Genomic DNA, 23,119 nt, shown 5'->3' with positions numbered 1-23,119 from the left:
TTCATTCAGCCTGACCATACCTATCAGCTGGTTCAGATTATCTCCATGACAGCTCACTTTGCTTTGACTGCTTGGCCAAATTACACACAAACTCCCAGCTACCAAATAGAATTTGCAATATTGATGTTGCCATATAGGGCTCACACAAATTGAAGATGTTTTTGTATGTGTGGGGTGTCCCAAATTGGCCCCATTGTTAGAGCCCATCCAACCCAAATCTCACACAAAGCCATGCCATCTAGACCCCATATGCAGTGTACAAGTTACAAAAAAAATAGTGTGAGGATGGCAACATGGAATCAAACTTTCAGCTACCCAGTTGGGCTTCCAAAAATTTAGCTTTTATCAGCAAAAAAAGAAGTAATTAATAGTCCCATTTTACCATTTGATAGATAAAACAAACTATGTCTTAATTTAATCTTCACAAGTATGTCATTTTTCCAAACTGGCATAGATTGCTGATTCCTTATTGCAATATTCCTCAATTTTGAGAAAGAAAAAACAGCCTACAAGGTTTTGATCATAGCATAGTAAGTTGTGGAATAACATCTGAGAGGATGTTAATCTTTTGATAGATTTTTTGATATACAATTTATATCTAACATTCACATTTTTACTTGAAATAATTGCATTTGCATTAATAATGAAAAAAAAAACAGCTAGTGCAATCCAAAAAAGGTTTGTAATTGTAGATGTTTGCATTAAGATTAATACAACTGGCCTACAGATACAAACTGGCCACAATAAGGAATGCATAATGCAAAAAACAAAGGAAGCCACCTCTGACACTGATGTATTTTATTAGTAATGTGCAGATCTGAGGACTGAGTCCCTGGGAGCTGCCTTGAGATTCATCAAGAGTAGAATTTATCTGAAAGATGAACAGAAAAAAACAACAGGATATGCATAGAGTACAAAAGTTGGGGGTGGATGCTCAGTTAGCTGTTCAGCACAGTTATACAGGCTTGCAACACAGTATTCATTGTAATGCAAGTCCTAAATTCAAGTTATGAAAACCGTTTTTGTTCAATTTTAAAGAACTGCAGCTGAGAAAGCAGAAACATTCTGTGACAGTCACCAGACTGGCTTACTGCTCTCCAGGTAGGTTCTAGATGTTTGAGTGTGGAAAAGAATGAACTGACCAGAGGTACAAAATGATTGAATTTCCTGCAAATTTTTCATACATATAGCCATATGCAATTACCAAGAGTTAGCTTATATTGTACATAAATCCTTAAATACTTCTTTCAACACTGTACCTCAACAATACTCCAACAGCATTAAATTTACCCTGAATTCAGCTGGGACGTAGAGGTCACAGTCAAAAAAAAAAAAAAAAAAAAAAGCCATTAAACATTGCCAAAATGTCCAGAGTGCCTGTAGCACATAGATACTTTTTTCAATAGACCCCCATTTAAAACATAGTTAGAGGCATGGGGTCCAAACAGACATTCCGATAAAAATCTTTGTTGCCTTAAAGTTTATCCATTCAGTACTGTCAAAAGTTTTAAAAGAAAAAAAAAATCACAGGCATCATTCACACATCATACTGTCTAATAGACCACAATTTCTCACACAAACACACACACAAGCATTCACTTCTCTCCTCCACGAGAACTGTAAGGCAGAGACAACCATTATGAGAGAAAAAAAGAAAAGGAAAACTAGACAATGTCCCCAGTCCTCTTCAAGTCAGCCATCTCTACATCCCTAAAGCCTGTTTAGCCCAGATTTAGGCATCTGTCCAATCACCCTCAGACTGGGTGCTGTGAGAAGCTGCCGTCGACACGGACGGAGAGCGGACATGGATTTGCTCATCCAGTCTCTTAGCTGGATAATCACCAAAGTCGGTGCTGGTGGAGGTTTCGGCTAAGGACGGACCGGACATCAGAGGTAAATCTGTAAGCAGAAGACAAACCCCATAGTGTTAAAATAGAAAATAAAGTTCAGCCTAACTCTACTCATGCGATGTATTTTGTTTTCAATCCTCACCTTAATGCATCCAGCATTGGCAGCAGGTTAAGAAGTGCTGTGTCACTGGGGTCGCTAAACCACGACTTTATGGGTATTGCATTATCTGTGAGAAGACAAAAGCCCGATTTTTTTTAAGGAAAAATTTAAACCTGTAGTTGATAAGTAGTTGAGTAGTTGTAATTGAGTCCACAGTATAAGTTTGTTTAATGTTATACCGAGTAAAATTCACAGTAATGTTACATACCAAACAAGTGATTTATTTTAAACTTTACTTTTTTTTTAAACATCCAAAACAACACTAAATGTTGGCAGAGATTTAGAGACTAGTGATGCATTCCTCTGTACATGGAACTTGATTAAATAGGACCTTTGATTAGAAACACATTTAACAGAATTTGGAAGCACCAACTCTGATTCAGTTCACATATTTTAGTAGAACAGAAGATAAGCTACTTCTCCATTTAATTTCCCATACAGTATGAATTCACTAATAACATTCATAACAGACTCATAGCCACCAATAGCATCACTAGGAAACAAACGCATGGCCCAACATGCATTTGTCTTATTTCGCCTTGACTACTGGCTATTCACGGATAGCCTCCCCCAGATTTAATTTGGGACACATTAACAAAAAATATTGGTCATACAACCGGTTACATTACATGTTTTCTTAAGTTCTGGTGTTTGTTTATGTAAAGCACTTTTAGCTGCTTTAAGCTTTTAGTGTATGAAAGGCGCTTTATAAAAAAAAGTGTTAAGATTCCACACAACCTTTTTACCTGACTTTGCCACTCAAAGGCCCAAACCAGCTTTTAGCAGACAGACGCAGTAATGGGCCCAAGAGACAAAAGGTTTCACCTGCTAAAAGTGGCCACAAGATGGCGTAATCTGTCTCTCTATTTAGGACACAGCTTTGGTTATACTGGTCCCGCAATATATTGGCAGAGGCAAGTAAAGCTGATTTATCCTTCTGTATCAAATGAATAAAGAGTCTACAGTATAGCATCCTCAAATGGCCTATGCCTTTTTAGCATTTACACATACCTGTATGTTAGGGAGTCTGTGTTGCTACGCTATTACACAGCTGAAACTCTAATCTGGCAATAAGCGTTTTTTATACCACTGTGTTGACTTTCTCGCCATATTGCAAATAATGACAGATGAACCAAACTAGATTATATGGTTAATGTGCTTTAATTCTGTATTGTAAAATCAGGTCTCATCTGCTCACTCTGGGAATGCATTTTAATGACAAGTGTAAACAGAAGCAGGACAAATTGCTGAAAAAATATTTTTATATTTATTTCTGTTAAAATGTGTGCCCATCAATGACTAGATGAGTGACTTACAGCAGGCTGTTAATAGTCAGAATATAATTGAAGTCATACATGTAATATTGAAATTTTATTTTATTTTATAAAATTATAAACCTTCTTTTCTATTTTTTGTGTTTAACATGTTTTCTATATCTTTCTGGTTTGAATATTAAACCTTTTCTTGCAAAATAAAAAAAACTTTATTTAAATAATAAAATGTATGTCCATAGATCAACACTAGTCCCAAAAAGAAACACAATGTGAGAACTGATGACAGCACACTACAGTTAATGTAACACACAGCCTAATAAAACGACTACACACATTACACGGATCAAGATAATAACCATGATATCCATCAGTGGTGTGCAGTCAGGCCCTTCTAACCCTTCAGAGTGACAATAAGTGCATGTAAAAATTTACATAATTTTTAATCAGGAAACACATACTATAGTTATTGTAAACTATAAGCATATATTTTATGAATTAACTAAAATAAAAAACAGCAACTAATTCAAAGCATTATTCTGTGTTTTTCAGTTGCTATAGGACTCTTATCTGACTGACCGCGGTTTTAACCAATCAAAGCTTTTTAAAATGGCTTCTGCCCCCGTGTGTCTGCGTGACCCTTTTGCTGATTTTGGGGGGGATTGCAGAAGGGGTACCCACTATATTCACTGCATACCACTGATATCCATATACAACCAAATAATACCTACAGTGTTATTACTGCAAAATAAAAGTATCCTGGTAAAAAGCTGTTATCATCAAAAATCATTTGACAGTTTCTTACCTGGATGGCTGCGATATGCCCCAGGCGAGTTGTCAAGAATTACTATACTGGAAAGGTCAGCGTGTACGACAGACAGGTCTTTTATATAACTCCCTAAATCCAATGTACAATGCTGCAGAGCAAAAAAAAGAGAAAGAAATTATATAGCTAAGTACTAGCACTTACTTTTCGGTCATCAAGCGATCACACAATACAGGTCAAATCATTGCAGTGTTGTGTACCTGTCTGTAGTATCTGCGATTCAGGATGCCTTTGTTGTTGTCTAGCTTGTCGGCTACTGCACAGCCATAGATTTCCATACTAGCAGTGAAGACTACCAGCTCGTACCACTGACTCACCACCTCTAAGAAGAAGTCCACATGGGGCCTTTTATGCACGAAAAATCGTACTGGATGCCGATCTATAACAACCTAAAACGAAATGAGAGGACGGGGAGAGAAATGCAGCAGATTATTGCCTATGATAGTCAAGTTATACAAAAAATGACTACATACATAAGGACTACATAGAAAGAAAATGAAAAAGTGCGTAAAAAGAAATTACAGGAGCTACAGCAATGTGCACTGAACAAATCATGATATTCTATCTTTAGTTTATTATTTTTTCCTCATTAAAGTAGTGCCTATTTTGAGGTCAGTAAACTAGTGAATATAATCCACCCTGAGTAAATGGAAGATATAGTCCGATTGGTGTTTTAAAGTAAGCAAAACAAAACAAAAACAGAAACATAGCATTGGGTTGTGAAAACTGAGCCTCATAAGTAATGAAATTATGTGTCAAATGTACAGAAATCATAAAATAAAATAAAAAAATTATCCTAATAAATACTGAAAAACTTCAACATCCTTGCATAAATGTAATTAGCTTTAAGCAAAAGTACACAAAATAGTAAGGCAGGATTGAGGCAGATAACTTGTTAGCAGTAATGTGCATACTGTGAAAAAACACAGGTAAAAAAAAAAGGATCCTTGAAGGAGTTTTGGAAGGTTCAATTTAAAACTATGGAAATAAGAACTTTAAGGAAACTTGAAGAAAACCTACTTAAAGGAATCCAACGCAAAGTGGTAAATTCAAGAAGTTTCCCACAGCCGGATATTCAAACATATTAGTCAACATATCCTATAGGAACCTTAACTGATTGTTTTAAATTGATTTTTAGATTTATAGTACCTATGGCCACAATATATCACAATATTTTTAGTTTCACCTCAATTTGACCACAATTCTCTTACACCACTACAACTAATTAGTGTCCTTTAGCTAGAACTAACACAGCATTTGCTGAACTGTTCAGTTACTCTAAATGGCGTATGCAGTGTCCGCCAAACGGCATGAAAATAAAGATGTGGGTCACAGTTGGGTGCACAGTTTTCTAAAGTCCTTACTTTGAGGATGAAGTCTGGAGGAGTGCCAGGTCGTACCGTCGGTCTCAATACCCCGTCATGGTGAGAGTGAATAAGTGTCTCATCAAGATCTAAAACAAGAATCTTTCGCCTTACTGCATCTGCAAAACAACACACACACACACACACACACACACCAAAGTGCTTGTTCAACAAACAAAATACACAGTATGTGCTTCTAATGAATGCATTCAGCTACTTTACATTGCACTCATTGCTGACACAGATTTGCAAATACAGACACACAGCTTGTCTAGTTCCTGTAGAGAAGGTGTATGTAGCAGTGTGCACTAATTGCACACAGGTCTAAGTTGCTGTGTGTGCTATTATTTAAAATATGTATATATATTTTGGACATTGCTTAATTAGGACACTTATGTATAAATCCCTGGCTCTACCTAGGTAGTTATATTTTACCAGCAAATAAGACATTCCCAGTGATTAGGGTATACTGCACTGCAAACTTTTAAATTAAAGGAGACTTTTGGTGTAGTAAAACATGATAAAGAGTACTGACTTTCGTTGCATAACCTCCTGCTAGTCATTGTACTGATCATGACGTATTTAATATGGCATCGCCCGGAGATGTAGGTTATGCTACGGATTGCAAACAGTGTTTTTTAATACATTTCTTATGCACCTTTTTTATGCAAATTTATTAATGCCTTGTTTTAAATGTCAAGACTCTCCGGATTTTATCAATAAGGTGTGAAGCAACTTTTAGCCTGGATAACGGTGTAAAAAGTGATTTATCTGCAGGAGCAAAATATACCCGATTAAAACACAATCTAGCCTGTTTGTACAAACTGCACAACATTGCAGGATCTCAAAAAGCTACAGAAGAACAGAGGTAGGCTACTTAACAAAGGTTAGTACTCATTACTAACCTTAAAAAAACAAGAATGAGCGTGTCCCAATACATTTGTCCAAATTTTACACATCTAAACTACAAGTCTAGCATCCCTACTGTCTACAATGTGTCCCTCAATGAGCAGTGAATCACAAACCAAAACAAAGCACCATTTACGTAGATCTGCCTGCCAGCAGCAGTTCTCAGTCAACAACTGTCCATTCAGTTCTTTTCAGCCTGATGCATTAACTGCAACTCAGTGCATCTGCTGTTGTCAAAGCACTTGTTTGCTTGTTGAGTTGATTTTGTTTGCAACCATTTCCAATTCACATTACCATCATATGATGCTACCCCAGTGCTAAGATGGTGAATGCTAGCATGCATTTACACTTATTGGCATGAAGCTCCTTCGCATCTTTAAAAGTTGCAGTAATGCCAGCAACATTGCTGTATAGCTGAACATGTTCAGAGTTAGGCCTGGACAATAATTCAATATCAGTATTTATCGCGATAAGAAATGTTCCAATAACGGTGATATAATTTTTGTGCTACATCGATATGTATTATTTACAGAATCTTTCACGGACAGGCATTTTTTACCAGAATCATTTCGCTGCAGAGTTGAACACAATCAGCCTCTGTAGCCGGGCTACGTCAGTGCGTGATGACGTAATCACACAGGCACGTAGCAAGCTAGGCTATGCTAGGCTTGCTAGGCTAGGCTAGGCTTGGACCCTCTCCGCCCCGCTCCACTCCACATCTAAAATGTCCTGCGCTGAAGCCAAACCGACTCTAACCGAGCGAAACTCGGGGCTCCTCGGTTAGGCTCGGCTAAGCTTCCACGAGTAAAAACAGAACACATAGCTGAGAGAGGACTAAATCAGGGATTGTGGAAATTGTTCGGCTTTCAAAGGTCTGACAAACTCCAGACTTCAGCTTGCTGCAAATTGTTCAGAAGAGTGGAGTCAACCAGCAGCATAAATACATCTAATCTGTTCCACCACCTCAAGCAGTTCCACTACATACAATATTTTCCTTATTCTGGCTGAAGCGCTTTTGTAGTTTATGTTGTAACTAACTTATTTATAGTTGATGAAGCCTATAGGTCTGTTTATTTGACAGGGATATCAAGTTGCTTTTATGTATATGAAGGCTTCTTGCATGCTTTATCCTGGTTGAAGCAACTTTGTTAAAAGTCTGTTAAATTTGTCTTTTGTAATGTAAAGTTATTTATATTGGTAATATGTATATAGGTTATAGGTTTATGTTTGACAGGGATGTCTTTTTTATTTTGCTATATGCAAACAAAAGTGAGCATTGATTTATTTTGACCATTTTTTATTTCTAAAGTATTATATAGTTTTTGTGAGAGGAGGCTTCAAATACTTAAATTAAATTTTCAGAAAATAGCAGGTACAGATTTCCATTGCATTCCATTTATTCTTAGCAGTTGTTCTGAGGCCTTCAAAGTATTTATATCGATATCAAAATGATATTGTATCGACAGAAATTAAGGAATATATCGTGATATAAATTTTGGCCATATCGTCCAGCACTACTCGGAGTAGAACACTAATGAGCACTAGTTTTGTTAGATTATCTTACAAGACATATTAGATATGTGTACTGACTAGCATTGCACTGAGTAATGGGGAGATGGAGGACTTTAGAATGTTTTGGACAAATAAACTACATTCTTCACTAGCGATGGTAATCACAGGGCATCTGACAATACAATATCATCACAAAAATGTATTTATCTGTGATTCTGGATATTCAATAGATATCATAAGACAATTCTCTATGATACAGATGCCATAAACTAAAGTGTTATTGAAGATGTTAAAATATCCCTGAATATGGATTTATTGGTGTCAGTTTCACAGAATTTGACAACCTATATTCATCACATCATATTCTTTACCCTTTTCATTTGATTAGCATTCACATGTGCAGTAATTAAGTAAGTCAAACTGAAGGGTGAGTCTTTAGGCATTTTAGAGCACCTATGTTTCAATAAGAATACTGATATTTGACGCCACATATTAATAATGTATCGCAAACAAACACAATATTAATATTTTGTCCCACCTCTATGATTATTATATCACTTGTGTAACCAAGCTACAAACTTGGCAAGCACAACGACTGGCAGAAACATGTAGCTAAGAGACCATTGTGTGAAAGGCAACCAAACAAAAAAAAAATAAAATACAAAAGGGGACACCACCTCAGATTCACCACATGACTCTAACCACCAGTAAGCATCAAGAACAGAAAGTTCAGACTATGGTTTGTTACTAGATAAGCAGATATAAAAGGTTACAATTACGTGAGCAGATAAAATGATGATAAACCTGTAAGCAACCAATGCAAAAAGGCAAGTGTACAGGAAAAAAAGCTCCTCATATAAAACCTCTCCTAATCTGTGACATAAAACATAAAAAAACATGTGCTACTTATATGAGCACAGTGAACATTCATGCATTTAACATCCCTGTTTTGTTCAAGATTATATCATATGGCTCTTTTTTTAAGAGTTCAGAATCAAAGCAAAAACATATATCTCTCCAATGACATACAGACTGCACTGAAGTATTACATTTATAACAATTGCACCTACTTTAAACCAGGCTCATTTAGGTCCGGAACATCATATGTCTAATATGTCTAATACATCATATGTCTAACATAATGTATTATGATTCAGTGACATATACTATATATTTATGCAGCCTAGTAGCTAAATTAATATTTGATTTAGTCAACAACTTAATGTTTAATTAAATTACAGTGCAATTACAATAAAATATATATTTCAACAATATTTATAATGGGGTTCTACGCTAATAAACTAAACAAATAATACAAACACAATACTTCACTTAAAAATGATTTGAGTTTCTTTGATTTTACCAAATTGAAAACCAAGCTGATCTGCTTGAATTCTTTGCACCAGGAGTGGCATAAAGTTATCCAAAAGCAGTGTGTAAGACTGGTGGAGGAGAACTTGCCAATATGCATGAAAACCAGGGTTATTGCACAAAATATTGATTTCTGAACTCTTAAAACTTTATGAATAAGAACTTGTTTTCTTTACATTATTTGAGGTCTGAAAACTACTCTTATATACCTATAAATAGCAAAATCAGAGAAACTGATTCAGAAACTGAAGTGTTCTCCTAAATTTTTCCAGAGCTGTATATGGTTTAGAACATATGCTGGCTCAGAGCTGCTCATTGGGAAGATAAACATGTATGGGTGTATTCTTCATTAAAAGCACTATGCACACACCATGTAAATTAACCCTCCCCTGACTTGCTTCCTTCTCTGTCCGCTGTTTTTCATCTCTTTTTTGTGTGTGCATCACTAAGTTGAGTTGCAGCACAATATATATATATCGTCACTGCAATGTCGGCAAGCACAATAGTTACATCACAGGATGTGCAATTTTACAATTGTACACAATTAGTCAAACTTGTCAGGCTTTTGCTGCTTGATTCAAAAGGGAAAATTGCACAATTTTATTTTTAATGAAAAAACTAACCAGAGGCAGTTTATATCTGCCCATTAAAATTCATTTGACTGTATTTTTGGATACACATAGTACTTCATTTAATGTTTTAGTAAGTTTGATGATTGACTTACAGCAAAATCAGTAAAAAAAAAAAAAAATTAATACATAATATGCGTAGCAAAAATATGACAGTATTTTCAATATTGTGCAACCCTCTCTTAAATCTGATTGGCTGAGTAGTGTAAGCAAGTACAAGTATACCATAAAGACTAGAAAAGTTATGTCAGTTAATACAGAAACACTTCAACGTGAGAGAGAGAGAGAGAGAGAGAGAGAGAGAGAGAAAGAGAGAGAGAGAAAGAGAAAGAGAGAGACAGAGAGAGATACTTACTTAGTCTGTTTCTGGAGAGCGGTGACAGGGGTAAGGTATCATATCGGACTGTCTGATACTGAATTATCTAGGACAGGAAAGAGAGAGACAGGAAATTCACATTTTGGTTCATCACAACACACACACAGCCATTTCCTCATATTTAGATGACAGCAGTATTTCCTCGTATACAGAAAATAACTTTTGATGTGATCTGGCACTGAGCGAAGACTTCGGTCCTGATCCCAACTGCATCAGATTAAAAGTTTAACAATAACTCAACCTACTGTACACTGGCTGAACACAGTCAAACAAATACACCAAGCTACAACAGAAAGTCCTTCTGGGTAGGAGTTTTGTACATATAAATCTCAACTCATACACAATGCATTAATCAATCATCAAGTTCTATTCTCTTCAAACACAATATGTTTAAATGTTTGTGGACACCCCTTCTAATGTAGGCATTCAGCAACTTAACATGAACCTGCTGGCACCATGTTTAACAACAGGCGTATGCAAGAGGGGTATAAAGGCCCCTAGCACTGAGCTGTGAAGCGGTGGAACTGTGTTCTTGGGAATGGTGGCGCCCTGTTCAATGATTTTGGGATGTGAGGAGTTAATGATGAGAAAGGGTGGTGATTATCCAGAATTCTAACCTCAATAACTCTACTCTTGGAGCTGAATGCAGACATACCCCCACAGCAATGCTTTAAAATGTAGAAGGAAGCTTTCCCTGGACAGCAGAGACAGTTACTCCAACAAAAGCAGGAACATTTTATCTAATTTGGGAAGAAATAATGCATTAGCAGGTGTCCCAATATTTTTGTTCATAGAGTGCAATGTAAAAGTTTTAAAGATATATTTTAAGTATTTTAAAGGCTTTCAATCTATTGTTTGACCTGAAAACATTTACTGTTAACTGTAGTTAAAACAATTAATAGCGACTTTAAGTATCTTGAAAAGCACTATACAAATAAAATGTATTATTGTTATTATTGTATTATGTATTAAAATAACTAATAAATAACTTATCACACATTCTGTACGCAATAACTGTATAATTAAACCAAGTGAACATGCTAAATACAGAGCAATAAGCATTAATAGGAAAGCAAAAATGCCCCTTCATCTTAAACACAAGCTGTGTGCTTTAAATTCCCATGACCCCTTTTATTTACTAGCTACCAGCCAAGGATATTATGAAAAGTTATATTAATATATTTCAAAATATTTTACTACTGCACAAGTCAGAAACCATTAATTTCTTTATTTCCATATTCTGTTCCCTCCAAATCTGAGACACCTGTACCACTGCACTGTCTACTGACCATAAAGTGAACACAATGCTCCCTCCCCCCACCGCCCATTTCTCCAGGCTATTTTTAGCTGTCTGCAAGTGGCTGTGGGAATTTGGTGGCAAATGGAATGGGAAACCACCAGGGTGACTTTGGCAGAGGGGGCGTTTTGTTCCAGCCTTCACTGGGCCACCTTTTATTGAGATACTGTACTGTATGTGCAGTCACACATGCTACGTTCCATTCTAAAGGCAGCTGATAGTCGCAGCCTTGAACTGGAATGCACGGAGAGACTCTCCGGGATCATGGACGACTGAATGGAGGGGTTGCCCAACTTAATTTCTATCTTTTCAGACTTCCTTTCTCTTTATAATATAGAACTCCAGAAAAAATAAGTGACCACATACAAATAATCAGCTTCTCTGATTTTTTATATGTATATGTTTTTTATGCTATAATCTACAGAAAACTAGTTTTCTTTGCATTATCTAAAGTCTCTTTACACATTTTATCCATTTCCTATTTTTTGAAAATAAATGCTCTACATGACAGTATTTTTATTTGGAATTTGGAAGTGGTCTCTTAATTTTCTCCCCGAGCTGTAAATATGCAACTGAATAGGTCTTACAATGTATTGTTTCAGCATTTACATCCCAATGTGTCATGTCAAATTAAAGTAAGGCCAATTAAATCATGCTACAAAAGTCATGCAACAAACTTGCACTGTTCTCATTTTCCATGTACACACACACACCTAAAATTTGAATATTAAAATTAGAAGTTACTTTAGTTCAGTATATGTGAAACTCATATAATATATAAATGTATTTCACACAGAGGGATCTATTTTAAACGTTTATTTATTTTTATTGTTAATGATTATGGCGTACAGCTAATGAAAAGACAAATTGGTACTTTTCTTTTTGCAGTGTGGGCAGTGTGTCAAGTACTGTTGAAATCCACAACTCTATAAAAGTTGTCAGCAGAAGGAAGCATGAAGTGCTGTAAGATTTTCCATGAAAACACTGCACTGATTTGGAACTTTGGAAGATGACAGGGTTCTCCAAACCATCACTGATTGTGGAAACTTCACAATAGACCTCAAGCAGCTTGGACTGTGTGTCTCTCCACTCTTCCTCTAGACTCTGCTCCCTTGATTTCCAAATTAAATGCAAATGAAAAATGTACTGATGGCCAGTGATGGTTTGGAGAGCCAGGGTCAGTGCAGTGTTTTCTCAGAAAATCTTAAAGCACTTCAAGCCATCCTCTGCTGACAACTTTTATGGAGACGTGGATTTCATATATATATATATATATATATATATATATATATATATATATATATATATATATATATATATATATATATGGGGGGTATATAAGGGGCGGGGCAATTGTATATATATTGTAGAATTTTGATCACATCCTTTCCTATCAACTCATCATCAAATATCAATATTTTCTTAAAACATAGGCGCCTAAACTCTCTAAGGCTGGCTTCCTAATTTGAATGAATTAAGTTACTGCTTCATCACTCCATGTGGAGTAATTTACCTGTTCAGTAACACAGATGCTATGATGTGTTGTAGAGAATTGTCCCAAGATATATATAGGAATGCAGAATCACAGTATGATGATATTATCCTTATCATGGTCAATGAACTGTGATACTATTGTATTGTTAGATGCCCTGTGATTCCCACCGCTAAGAAATATATAACGTACAGAAGCGTCTCCTTCCTCATGAGTTCAGTACAATCATCAGATTGTTACCTGCAAGCAGTTGCAAACTAACCTAAGCTTCTGAGAACAGACTGAATGGGCAGCGTCGTATTAGTACACAGTGTAACCTACATGGCTGTGTGTCTGAGTGCAACCTTATGGGACCTGGAACCACCTTTCAAAAATACCTTCTGCAATCCTTGGTTGATCTGACTGTACTTGCCAAGCGAGCGGGTGCTGATGGCTGTTTGGTCACATTAAAGACTATTACGCTCTGGCTTATGCTTGTATGTGTTGCAGAAACAGGATTAGCCCATAGCCTGTTTACAAATGTGGATTGGCTGTAAGAAGACTGCGCTGTTCCTCATGACTCATGTGGTCTACGCAAGCTCAAAAGAGGAAAAGCATTATCTCCTGCTAGTAACAAATGGGGCAGCACTTCCAGCTCAAGTTCAAATACATTGATAAAGCAAAAAATGCACACAGGTTGTCCAATATGGGTTCCAGGCCAGGCTTCAGTGTAATGTAATACTAGAGGTAAACTATAGGCCTATCACTGACTCAGGCGTTGTTTGTCTGAGGGGTTCAGGTCAATCAGACTGGACAAACAGATGAGTCTTTGTAACGAGTAATCCCTAATACCTGGACATAATCTACTGTAAAGCACATAGTAAAATGGAACAAAGACTTTTTTGACTACAAAAAATTAACAGCTGATAATAAGAGGTAGGTCTAAAACTGTACTGAAGTAAAAGTCTTCTTACGTAATTCAATGACTTATTGACTCCAGTTGTAGTAAAAGTAGCTTACAAAAGCAACAACATAATGTTTTACTGTCTTTTACTGTCAGGTATGCTTGTGTGTACAGAGTACAATAAAACTAGTCAGTTTGTGTATTGCCTGTAAAGCCAGGGTCAGAGCACAGAGGTCCCTATTATATTAGCACACCTGGAGCTGAGAAGGTTAAGGCCCTTGCTCAAGGGTCTTTGTAAAGTTGGTTTGCTCTGGTCCAAATCTGGTAATGAGTTTGGAAATGTGCATAATTTACCCCTTGGTTTGTTTTGTTTTTTTGCACAGGGAAAAATGCAAGTGCACCGAAATGCATCACAACAAACCATGTGAAAAGTTCTGTCTGCATAGTGGGCAGACATGTCCACGGCAGGAGCAAGAAAGTAAATACAGGAAGAAGGTTGTGTGTTCCAGAATTATGCACATTTCTGTACACAATGAAGCAACAGGAGATGGCATTTGTTCTTCACTGCAGGACTACAGACTAGCTTTTTCACAACTGTCCCAAAGCTTTCTGTCACTCATCTTATAATATTATATTTTTTTATTATATTAGCATTTTTACATTACTGTTGTATAAATTTGTGTGTTTTTCTCCTGTCAGTTATTTGGACTGTTTGGTTACATAAGGACAAGTACTGATAACAGAAAAAAACTTTTTATTTTATTTATATTTTCATTTATAACATTTATGTTCACCCCGTAAAAATCACATTCAGTTTCACTGATTACTGTTGCCACTTTTGAAGCCCCACAGTTAACAGAGATGGCCATCCACCAACCACAACTGTCAGCACCACACTGTTGTTGTGCACTCTTGTGATGTTACCAGCAAGTTGATTGGCCCTATGTTGAAAGGCAGAACTTTATCGGTAAACAGTATCTGAGCTAAGCAGGAGTCATATTTTAACCAGCAGACAATCCTCAAAAACTTGTTAATAAACTTTTTTTATAATTTTAACAAATTATCCATCCTGAAAGAGCTTTAATCCTGCCATATTATTATAGTTACCGTGATGGTGGGGCGGTGTTAGTATGAAGCTCAAAGCTCTTGCAATTATCTTTGCAATATAACACCAATATACCTTATATCTTTCTCACTGAGGGTATATGGTCCATGTTTTGTCTGATTCTTTGTCCTGCTACCAGTTTTCTGTAAAGCTGCATTGCGACATCAACAGCTGAACAGCACGAAATTTGATTTAAAACCAGGTTCAAAAATCCTGCACATAAGTTTAGCTCAATCTTAAGAAGTACAGTTGGTAGTTGTTAGGGGAAACCACTCCAAAGATCATTATTTGGGAACAGACTGGGATCACCGCCTCACAAGATAGGTTAGTGGCTCTGTTTTTGTTGTTCCTGCCCAAACAAACTGCACCAAAGGAGGAAATGAACCAGATTCGTTGTGAAAACACTTTCATTGGACCCATATATCAACCCCAGTATCCAGTGATCGATAGCCACATAATCGCATATATAGATGCATTCAGCATATATCAGCACAGAACCTGAAGTCTGTAAGCGCTTATTTTCCCTTTTAAAGCGAGAGGTGTGAGAAACAGCAAAGCAGGCCAAGTGCTGAATCAGCAACTCTGAATGAAATTGTTCCCAGGAAAGGAATTAGGCTCTAGGCACATTCGATTACTTTCCTCTCAAAATGTCCTTGGGCACAACTAACAATGCTTAAATTGTACATAACTAAGTGATTATACTGGATTGTGACCCACCTCTGGCAGTGAAAAAAGTGAGTGTGAAGTTTTAAGGGGAGGCCATCATGTCTGCCGTGTAGCTATAAATAATGTGACAATTCAGACAGACTATAGCTGTGGTTTATAGTTTTCCTGTTGTGCAGTACTGTCAGGGCAGACCAACTTGTACACCCACTGATCGTATCTCATAAAAGACAAATGAGCAGCAGACTGTAAACTATTTTATGTAAGTAAACTTTGAAGTTCACCTGTAACATGTACATGAATATTTAAGTGGTGTGAAAAGAATGTTGATAAGAGGTAACGGTGGAAGTTTATCATATTTATGCAAGCATATGCATATTTATCACTATGTTTTTTGGGGGCAGTGGTGGCATAGCAGTTTGAGCACTGGGTTACTGAGGACAGGTTTGCAGGCTCCACACAATGGTTCAACAAGCTGCCACAGTTGGGCCCTTGAACAAGGCCCCTAACCCTCTCTGCTCTCTGAGTGCCGAAAGGGATAGCTCACTCTGCACAGATGGTTAAAAGGAGCAAGTATGTCTAGTACAAGTACAATAAATATGAATATTGTGTCGTATCACTGTATACTGTAGACTACTGATCAATATCATACTTCATTAAAAAAAGGGAACATAAGCAGTTCTGTTTTGCCAGATTTAGTGCAGAAGCAGCATGCAATACGGTGCTGCCTTACTGGGTGGGATAGTCTGCTTTTCTAACACCTGTGCAAAGTGTGTGGGGTCTCAGATTTCCCTGACTCTGATAGAAGGCCATGTACAAGTATTAGTCAGAGGAACAGACACCACACAAGTGCAAACGGTCTACTTAGCAGCAGATCACTCAGTGCCAGTGCCATTGGCATGCTACTCTAGTGTATATTTAAATGTGAAAATACAAAAAAAATATAGCCGCAAGCGGCAAGCTGCGGGTTCAAGCACCAACTGGCACAATGGTGCCTACTGGAGCATTGAATGGTGATGTGTAAGAAGGTCTAATATGATTGGAGATGCCCTGTCACATTTAGAAAGTTTTTCACCTGTTATTAATGTTAAGCAGAGGCCTGTCAACATGATCAGTGCTTAAATTCACATACAAATCTATTGAAGTTTGTAGGATATTCATCAAGTGAGTTAGAACCAGTCAAAAGGTGTCTACATGTTATTGGTATTGATCAGGTGGCTTCAACCAGAATGTTCACAAAGTGGTGTTCAGATTGACCTTTTAACCATTGCAAAACAAGCTGAACTGTTTGACCAAACAAGTTTACATTAACACAAAGGAGTGCATTTTCTGACATGACATGTAATTACGAAGTTATTCTAAATCTAGTTCTGAATTAAATGGCGCTTCATCAAGCACCAACTGGCACAATGGTGCCTACTAGAGCATAGGATGGTGGTGTGTAAGAAGGTCTAACCTAATTGGAGACACTCTGTCACATTTAGAAATGATCAAAAGTTTTTCACCTGTTATTAATGTTGAGAAGAGGCATAAAGGAGTGAATGTTCTGATATGACATGTAATTACAAAGTTATTCTAATTCTAGTTCTGAATTAAATGGCGCTTCGTCAGAGTTATATTGTACAGAGGTCTTTAACATTGTGAGATTAGAGCAAAAACTGCAGAGTTTTAGCAATTTAGGTTAGAAATTCCAAGGATGCTCAGATTGCTTGATGCCTGGACACTATTGTATGTGAAATTTTCACAAATGTTTTTAATGAATCTTTACCTAGAGACTCTACAGTGTGCAACAAGACCGAAATGGAGATGATAGGTCAAATATCCAGAGACTAGTTTCAATATAGCTTTATCAAACAATTAGCAATTGAATAAACAAAGCACTTTTTAAACATAGTTGTATTGACAATTTTGTCAGAGGCACGGTACTAAATATGGCAAAAACAATTAGATATCACAATATTACAGTATGATTAACATATACTAGTTTTTTTGGATCAGTGCCCCCCAGTGGCCGGATTGTTTCAGCACTTTGCAGGTCACTACAGTGTCTCCACCTGAACATAACTGCCAAGCGTCATCCAGATTGGGCAACATTCAGCCTGCCAAAATGTCTGCTGAATGCTGATTGGCTGATGGTGTTCAGCCATGTTTATTGATTAAGTTGCCCTTTGAACATTGTTTAGAGACTGTATGATAGATTCTGCATCAGCTTGCTAGATTGCACGGTTGCTGAGAAACAGTGTTCCAAATTTAACCATTGGAGTGAATGGGGCATATATCCGGAAGGACTAATTTGCATATGGCGGCCATATTGTTTACAAATTTCAACATTTTTTTGATGAATATTGAAGCCCATCCTCTCGAGTATTTTGATACCAAACATGCCAGGATTGGTCAAAATTCCTAGGACTAGTTCGCAAAAGTATGTTTTGCATATTATGCAAATTAGCAAAAAATCTATATAGACGGAAGTGCATGGTTCAATTGGAAAGTTGTAGGTATTGACCCAAGGAATCCAGAAAAAAAAAGAATTTTGAATGTAGGTTATACAGTTCTGGAGTTATTGAGGAAAACGTGAAAAATGAACTTTCCTTGTTTATAGCGCCACCACTTGACCAATCGGTGCCATTTTTGTTGTCCTCCGAGATGCACTGATCCTACATCTACCTACCAAGTTTCATATCTCTACGAGTTACGGTTTAGGCTGTAGATATACTTTTTCAGAGGAAAAAGAATAATAATAATAATAATAATAATAAGAAGAAAACCGTTGTTGAGAAATATAGCCATTTGCATATGTAACATTTATAGCGCCACCTAGCAGTGGAGCTGCGCCAAAATTGATAGGCTACCTCAGGATCTTGTCTAAAATCATATTTGTAAGTTTCAATTTTTTTGGTTGCAGGGATTTTGAGTTACAGATTTTTTAATTGATTGTTCATTTTATCGAAAGGGTTCATTTGCATATGGTGGCCATATTGTGTAAAAATATCAACATGTTGACTATAAATTATTGACTATCCAAGTCTTGTGGATTTTTTGAGCATTTTTTCAGAATTTGTGGGCATAAACTGTAGGACTAGTTCGCAAAAGTATGTTTTGCATATTATGCAAATTAGCAAAAAATCTAAGTAGGCGGAGCTTAATGGTCACAATGGCAAAGTGACTTGTTTTGACCCAAGGATTACAGAAAAAAATAGATTTTGTCTGGCAAAAATCGCTGGAATGACTTATGAGCACTTATGTGTATGGCTTTGCTATAGCGCCCTCCTTAGGTCAATTGGTGCCATTTTTTGTGCCTGAGTCATTTCACACCTGCCCTACCTACTTGCCAAATGTGGTCCTTCTAGGTCTTACGGTCTTTGCTGCACAATGAGTTTTACAAGAAAAAAAGAATAATAATAATAAGAAAAATTCTAACAAAAACAATAGGGTTCCCGCACTATGTGCTTGAACCCTAAAAAAATAATAATAAATACATCACCATATTAGAAAACACTCCTGGCATAGGCTAAAATCACTGTATCAAGTTAATGTCATATAAATAATTAGAAATTATACTTTTTATATTTATTATTTTAGATTTTCCTTTTTTTCGAATTGCCATTTACAGTTTTGTAACATTTAATGCACCTAATTTCATGAAAAACATGAGTCGGTGCATGCATAGTGCTGCTAAGAAGCACATACCAGTAGCATGGTGTATTAATCTTAATAGTTATTAGCTAGCTACACAATTTCAGAAATGAATCAGATAAATTGAGTGGGCAGCTAATTCATGTGTGTTTCCTATTACTGTCACATGTCTGTAAACTTTCTATGGTTAAAATCATGATGTAACAACAACTGTTGCCTCACTAACATTAAAGTAGAAAAATGGACTTGGGGTGTAGTGTGGGGTGATACACTAGCTAGTTAACCAGCTAGCTAGCTATACAACTACAACTGGGAGTATATATGGAAATACTGCAATAATGGAAAGCTCTAAATATCCAATAATTAGCTAATATAACCACTGTTTACTTTGGCAGGATTCTGATTTTTATTAGGTTCTGTGTGGAGCTACTTTGGGCTTGGTAATGGTGTAAAAATATTGATTTCTTTGCATGGGCAGCGTTATGCCCCAATCAGTAGCATTGTAAGCCTGTTGGGAGCATTAGCTAAAAGCGCTGTATTTTGGAATGCTGGGGGTGAACAGAGGTGGGCTATTTGACAAAAGTTCATACTTGTTATTGTTGTGTTTCACTACAACCCAAGTCCATTTCACACTGGACTTCTCCTTTACTATTAGTTAGGCAAATGTTGTTGTTACCTCATGACTTTAACCATAGAATGTTTACAGTCATGTGCCAGGAATAGAGAACACACATAAATGAGCTGCTTAGTAAACATATCTGATTAAATTCTAAAATTGGTAGATATTAATATTCAGAAATGGGTCAGTGCTCTTATTTTAAATGTAGTAAAAGATTTAGACTTTATAATCCTGTGTAACCATCAGACAACAAACCAAATTTAGGTTATTACAAGAAATCATACCATACCCTATTTTTAAAGCTCACCTTCCGTCGTTTTTTCTTTCATTTTAAAATGTCTAGTTGTGGTCTCTAGTATGAATGAATGACATGTGAGCCGTTTTTGTAAAAAAAAGTGCTCAGGTGTCTCTGTATAGCTCTTTTTTAATGGACTGTTTTAGGGGTGTGTCCAAAATGACCGGATTCCAGCTTTGCTCATGAATATTCATACATGCAAACAGCATGCAAATATCTCTCCTCTGATTGGCTAGGAGCACTGCGACGCCCCTCCACCGCTCTGCCGCTCACTGCCTCCCACCTCCTAACTGATGAGCGGTGATGTTGCGTCGCTTCAGCTCCGCCTCTGGGAGTTTCTCGAGCCAAGGTGGGCTGGTCTGTGAGTTTCTGCCTACGTAGGCAGAAAGATAATTCAAAATTCACCCGTTTTTCGGAGGGGGGGAGGGGGGATTTCTTTGCTTAGCTCCTGCAGACAATGGGGGCTGCAAAACAGTTTAATGTGCAGGTGTACACATTCAACTCGGAGAGACCTACCTGTATTCCACAAAAAACAAGAAAAATCGGATTTTCGCGGAAGGTGACCTTTAAGTATTTGTTTGTTTGTTTATTTGTTTTTATTTGTACATATCTATGTCCAGTAGAATAAGTCGTACAAGTAGAATATAATAAAAATATGAATATGTGCAAGAATATGTAGCTTAAAATGTGTATATTTGTTTTATTAGCTATATTTTTTTTACTATATTCTTGTTGTAAACCTAGTAAGTTAGCTAGCAATAAAAGGTTTTTCTTTATTAGATGCCATTTGGGCACCGTTATACAGGTAGACTACTGCAGTACTTTTGCATGTTTTGGGTGCTTCCTTGGTCTAAATCATCTAATTAAAAAGATCAGTTTATCAAGTAGGGGTGGACGAAATGGCCCTAAAATAATATCACAATATTCTATGGTAATTTCCCGATAGCGATACACTTGGCGATATGACTAAACACTGAATTTAAAAAATGATTTCAAGAATACAGTAGAATATACTTTATTTTATTAGTGCACAAAATGAATCAAGAACAGTGTGAATTTTTCATTTGCTAAAAACAGCAAAAAAGTAGTACCCTAATTAGGGGTGGGCAATATTATATCGTATACAATATATAGTGACACAGAAATATCATGATATAAAAAAATCCATATCGTGATAATAGGGATGTTCTGTCTTAAAAGTAGTCTATTATTTACTGTGAAGCTTTAAGTAAATGTATTGTATAATTGTTTTAGTTTGCAGTTTATATGCATGCACTAAATATTCTGCAATGTTTTTGCTGCATTATATTATTTTATGCTATATTATTTATTTTGCCACATTATGATTATACTGTTAAACTATTATAGTATATTCCTGAAATTAATGAATTAGTTTTCTGTTTTTCTATATCGCCAAGTATATCGTTATCGCAAAAATACCCTGAAATATCGCAATGTTATTTTAGAACCATATCGCCCACCCCTAACCCTGATGTGATAATTAGGAGTGGTGATATGGCATAATATTGCAGCATATAATATCGTTTACGATATTCAAAAATGTTGGAGATGATTTCTATTGTAGCTTATATTTAATACATACAATAGTTTCAAAAAATGTAATTCATGCCACAGAGAGTTAAAAGATGATTTTACTCGAGGTAAATGTTAGTAAGTGTTGAGGACACTCACCGTCCGGAGGTGTTTCCTGAGAATGTATAAAAAGAAGCTCCATATTTTGGACGTAACGCCGAAGAAAGTGCGGACACACAGCATGCACTGCCGAGTCTTCAGCATGTCAACCATAATACAGCGCTGTGATCCTAACAGACCATCTAACTAAACTAAACTAACTTCACAGGGACTTTTACACGCTGTTCTTCCAGATCAGATCGGGGTCCACATTCAGTTATCGTGTGTGAAGAGCAGCTCCGGACTCATCCTCGGTTCAGCGTGGCTTTAGAGAGAAAGAGAAAGAGCTGCAGTAGTTCAGGTGAAAGTGTCTGTGTGAAGTTTCGCGGAGGCGGCAGGTCTGTCTGTCTGTACAGAGAAGTAGTCTAGCTTAGTCTAGGTTAGTTTCCTTGTCGGTGATCCAGTAGATCCGCTGTGATCACGGCGGACTCACACCCTGCTCTCTCTCTCGGGCTTAAAGCTAAACACAGAGTCCAGCCCGTCCTCCTCTCACTCCTCCAGTCCGCGGATACGGAGTAAACAGTGCGCGGCTGGCAGCAGCGTGTCTCTGCCCGCCCGCCGGACCCGCAGCTCGGCTAATAAACCCGTCAGTGACCGCTGAAAAACAGTTCAAAGCCGATCCGGATCTGCACCGCCGTCACTTCCGCCACACCGAGCGCTGAGTCCCCATAGAGAATCTCTATAGAGGAGAATTACCGCTTCAGGATGTGCGCTTCGGGTTTTCAGACAGTAGAGGGCGCTCCCGAGTGGCTCCCCAATATGAATGGGTTTATATGGAGCGTTTAAAGTTAAGTCAAGTCAAGTAGTTTTATTGTCATAACTGCATACAGTCCAGGCCAAAAGTTTGGACACACCTTCTCTTTTTCAATGCGTTTTATTTATTATACATTGTGGATTCTCACTGAAGGCATCAAAACTCTGAATGAACACATGTGGAGTTATGTACTTAACAAAAAAAGGGGAAAAAACTAAAAACGTTTTATATTCCAGGTTTTTATTCTCAGTGTGTGCATGTCAGAGACTTTAAAAAAGATGGACGTCGTGTCTCCGTTCCCATTCATTCAGTGAAAATGAAGCCAAAATCTTCCGCCATGTTAGCGATCCTGATACCCGAGTCTGCGCAGTAGAGCCCAGAGGAGAGAGAAAGACTGTGGAGAGACAGCCTACTC

General features: G+C 37.1%; 1 protein-coding gene across 1 annotated transcript; it reads right to left on the bottom strand.

The window, feature by feature from the left end:
• Positions 1-783: 783 nt before the first annotated feature.
• ctdnep1b (CTD nuclear envelope phosphatase 1b) lies at positions 784-22,601 on the bottom strand. The gene is made up of 7 exons (XM_022678325.2): positions 21,951-22,601; positions 10,248-10,314; positions 5,472-5,590; positions 4,308-4,496; positions 4,087-4,198; positions 1,993-2,077; positions 784-1,899 (listed from the first exon to the last, which is right to left on the bottom strand). Exons 1-7 carry the CDS (start codon positions 22,062-22,064, stop codon positions 1,839-1,841), a joined length of 747 nt encoding a protein of 248 aa, XP_022534046.1. The 5' UTR covers positions 22,065-22,601; the 3' UTR covers positions 784-1,838.
• Between the last annotated feature and the right edge of the window lie 518 nt (positions 22,602-23,119).

The sequence above is a fragment of the Astyanax mexicanus genome, chromosome 8, assembly GCF_023375975.1.
Source record: "Astyanax mexicanus isolate ESR-SI-001 chromosome 8, AstMex3_surface, whole genome shotgun sequence".
Lineage (NCBI taxonomy): Eukaryota > Metazoa > Chordata > Actinopteri > Characiformes > Acestrorhamphidae > Astyanax > Astyanax mexicanus.
Note: the sequence above shows the minus strand (reverse complement) of the source record. Positions and strands in the feature narration are given on the sequence as shown.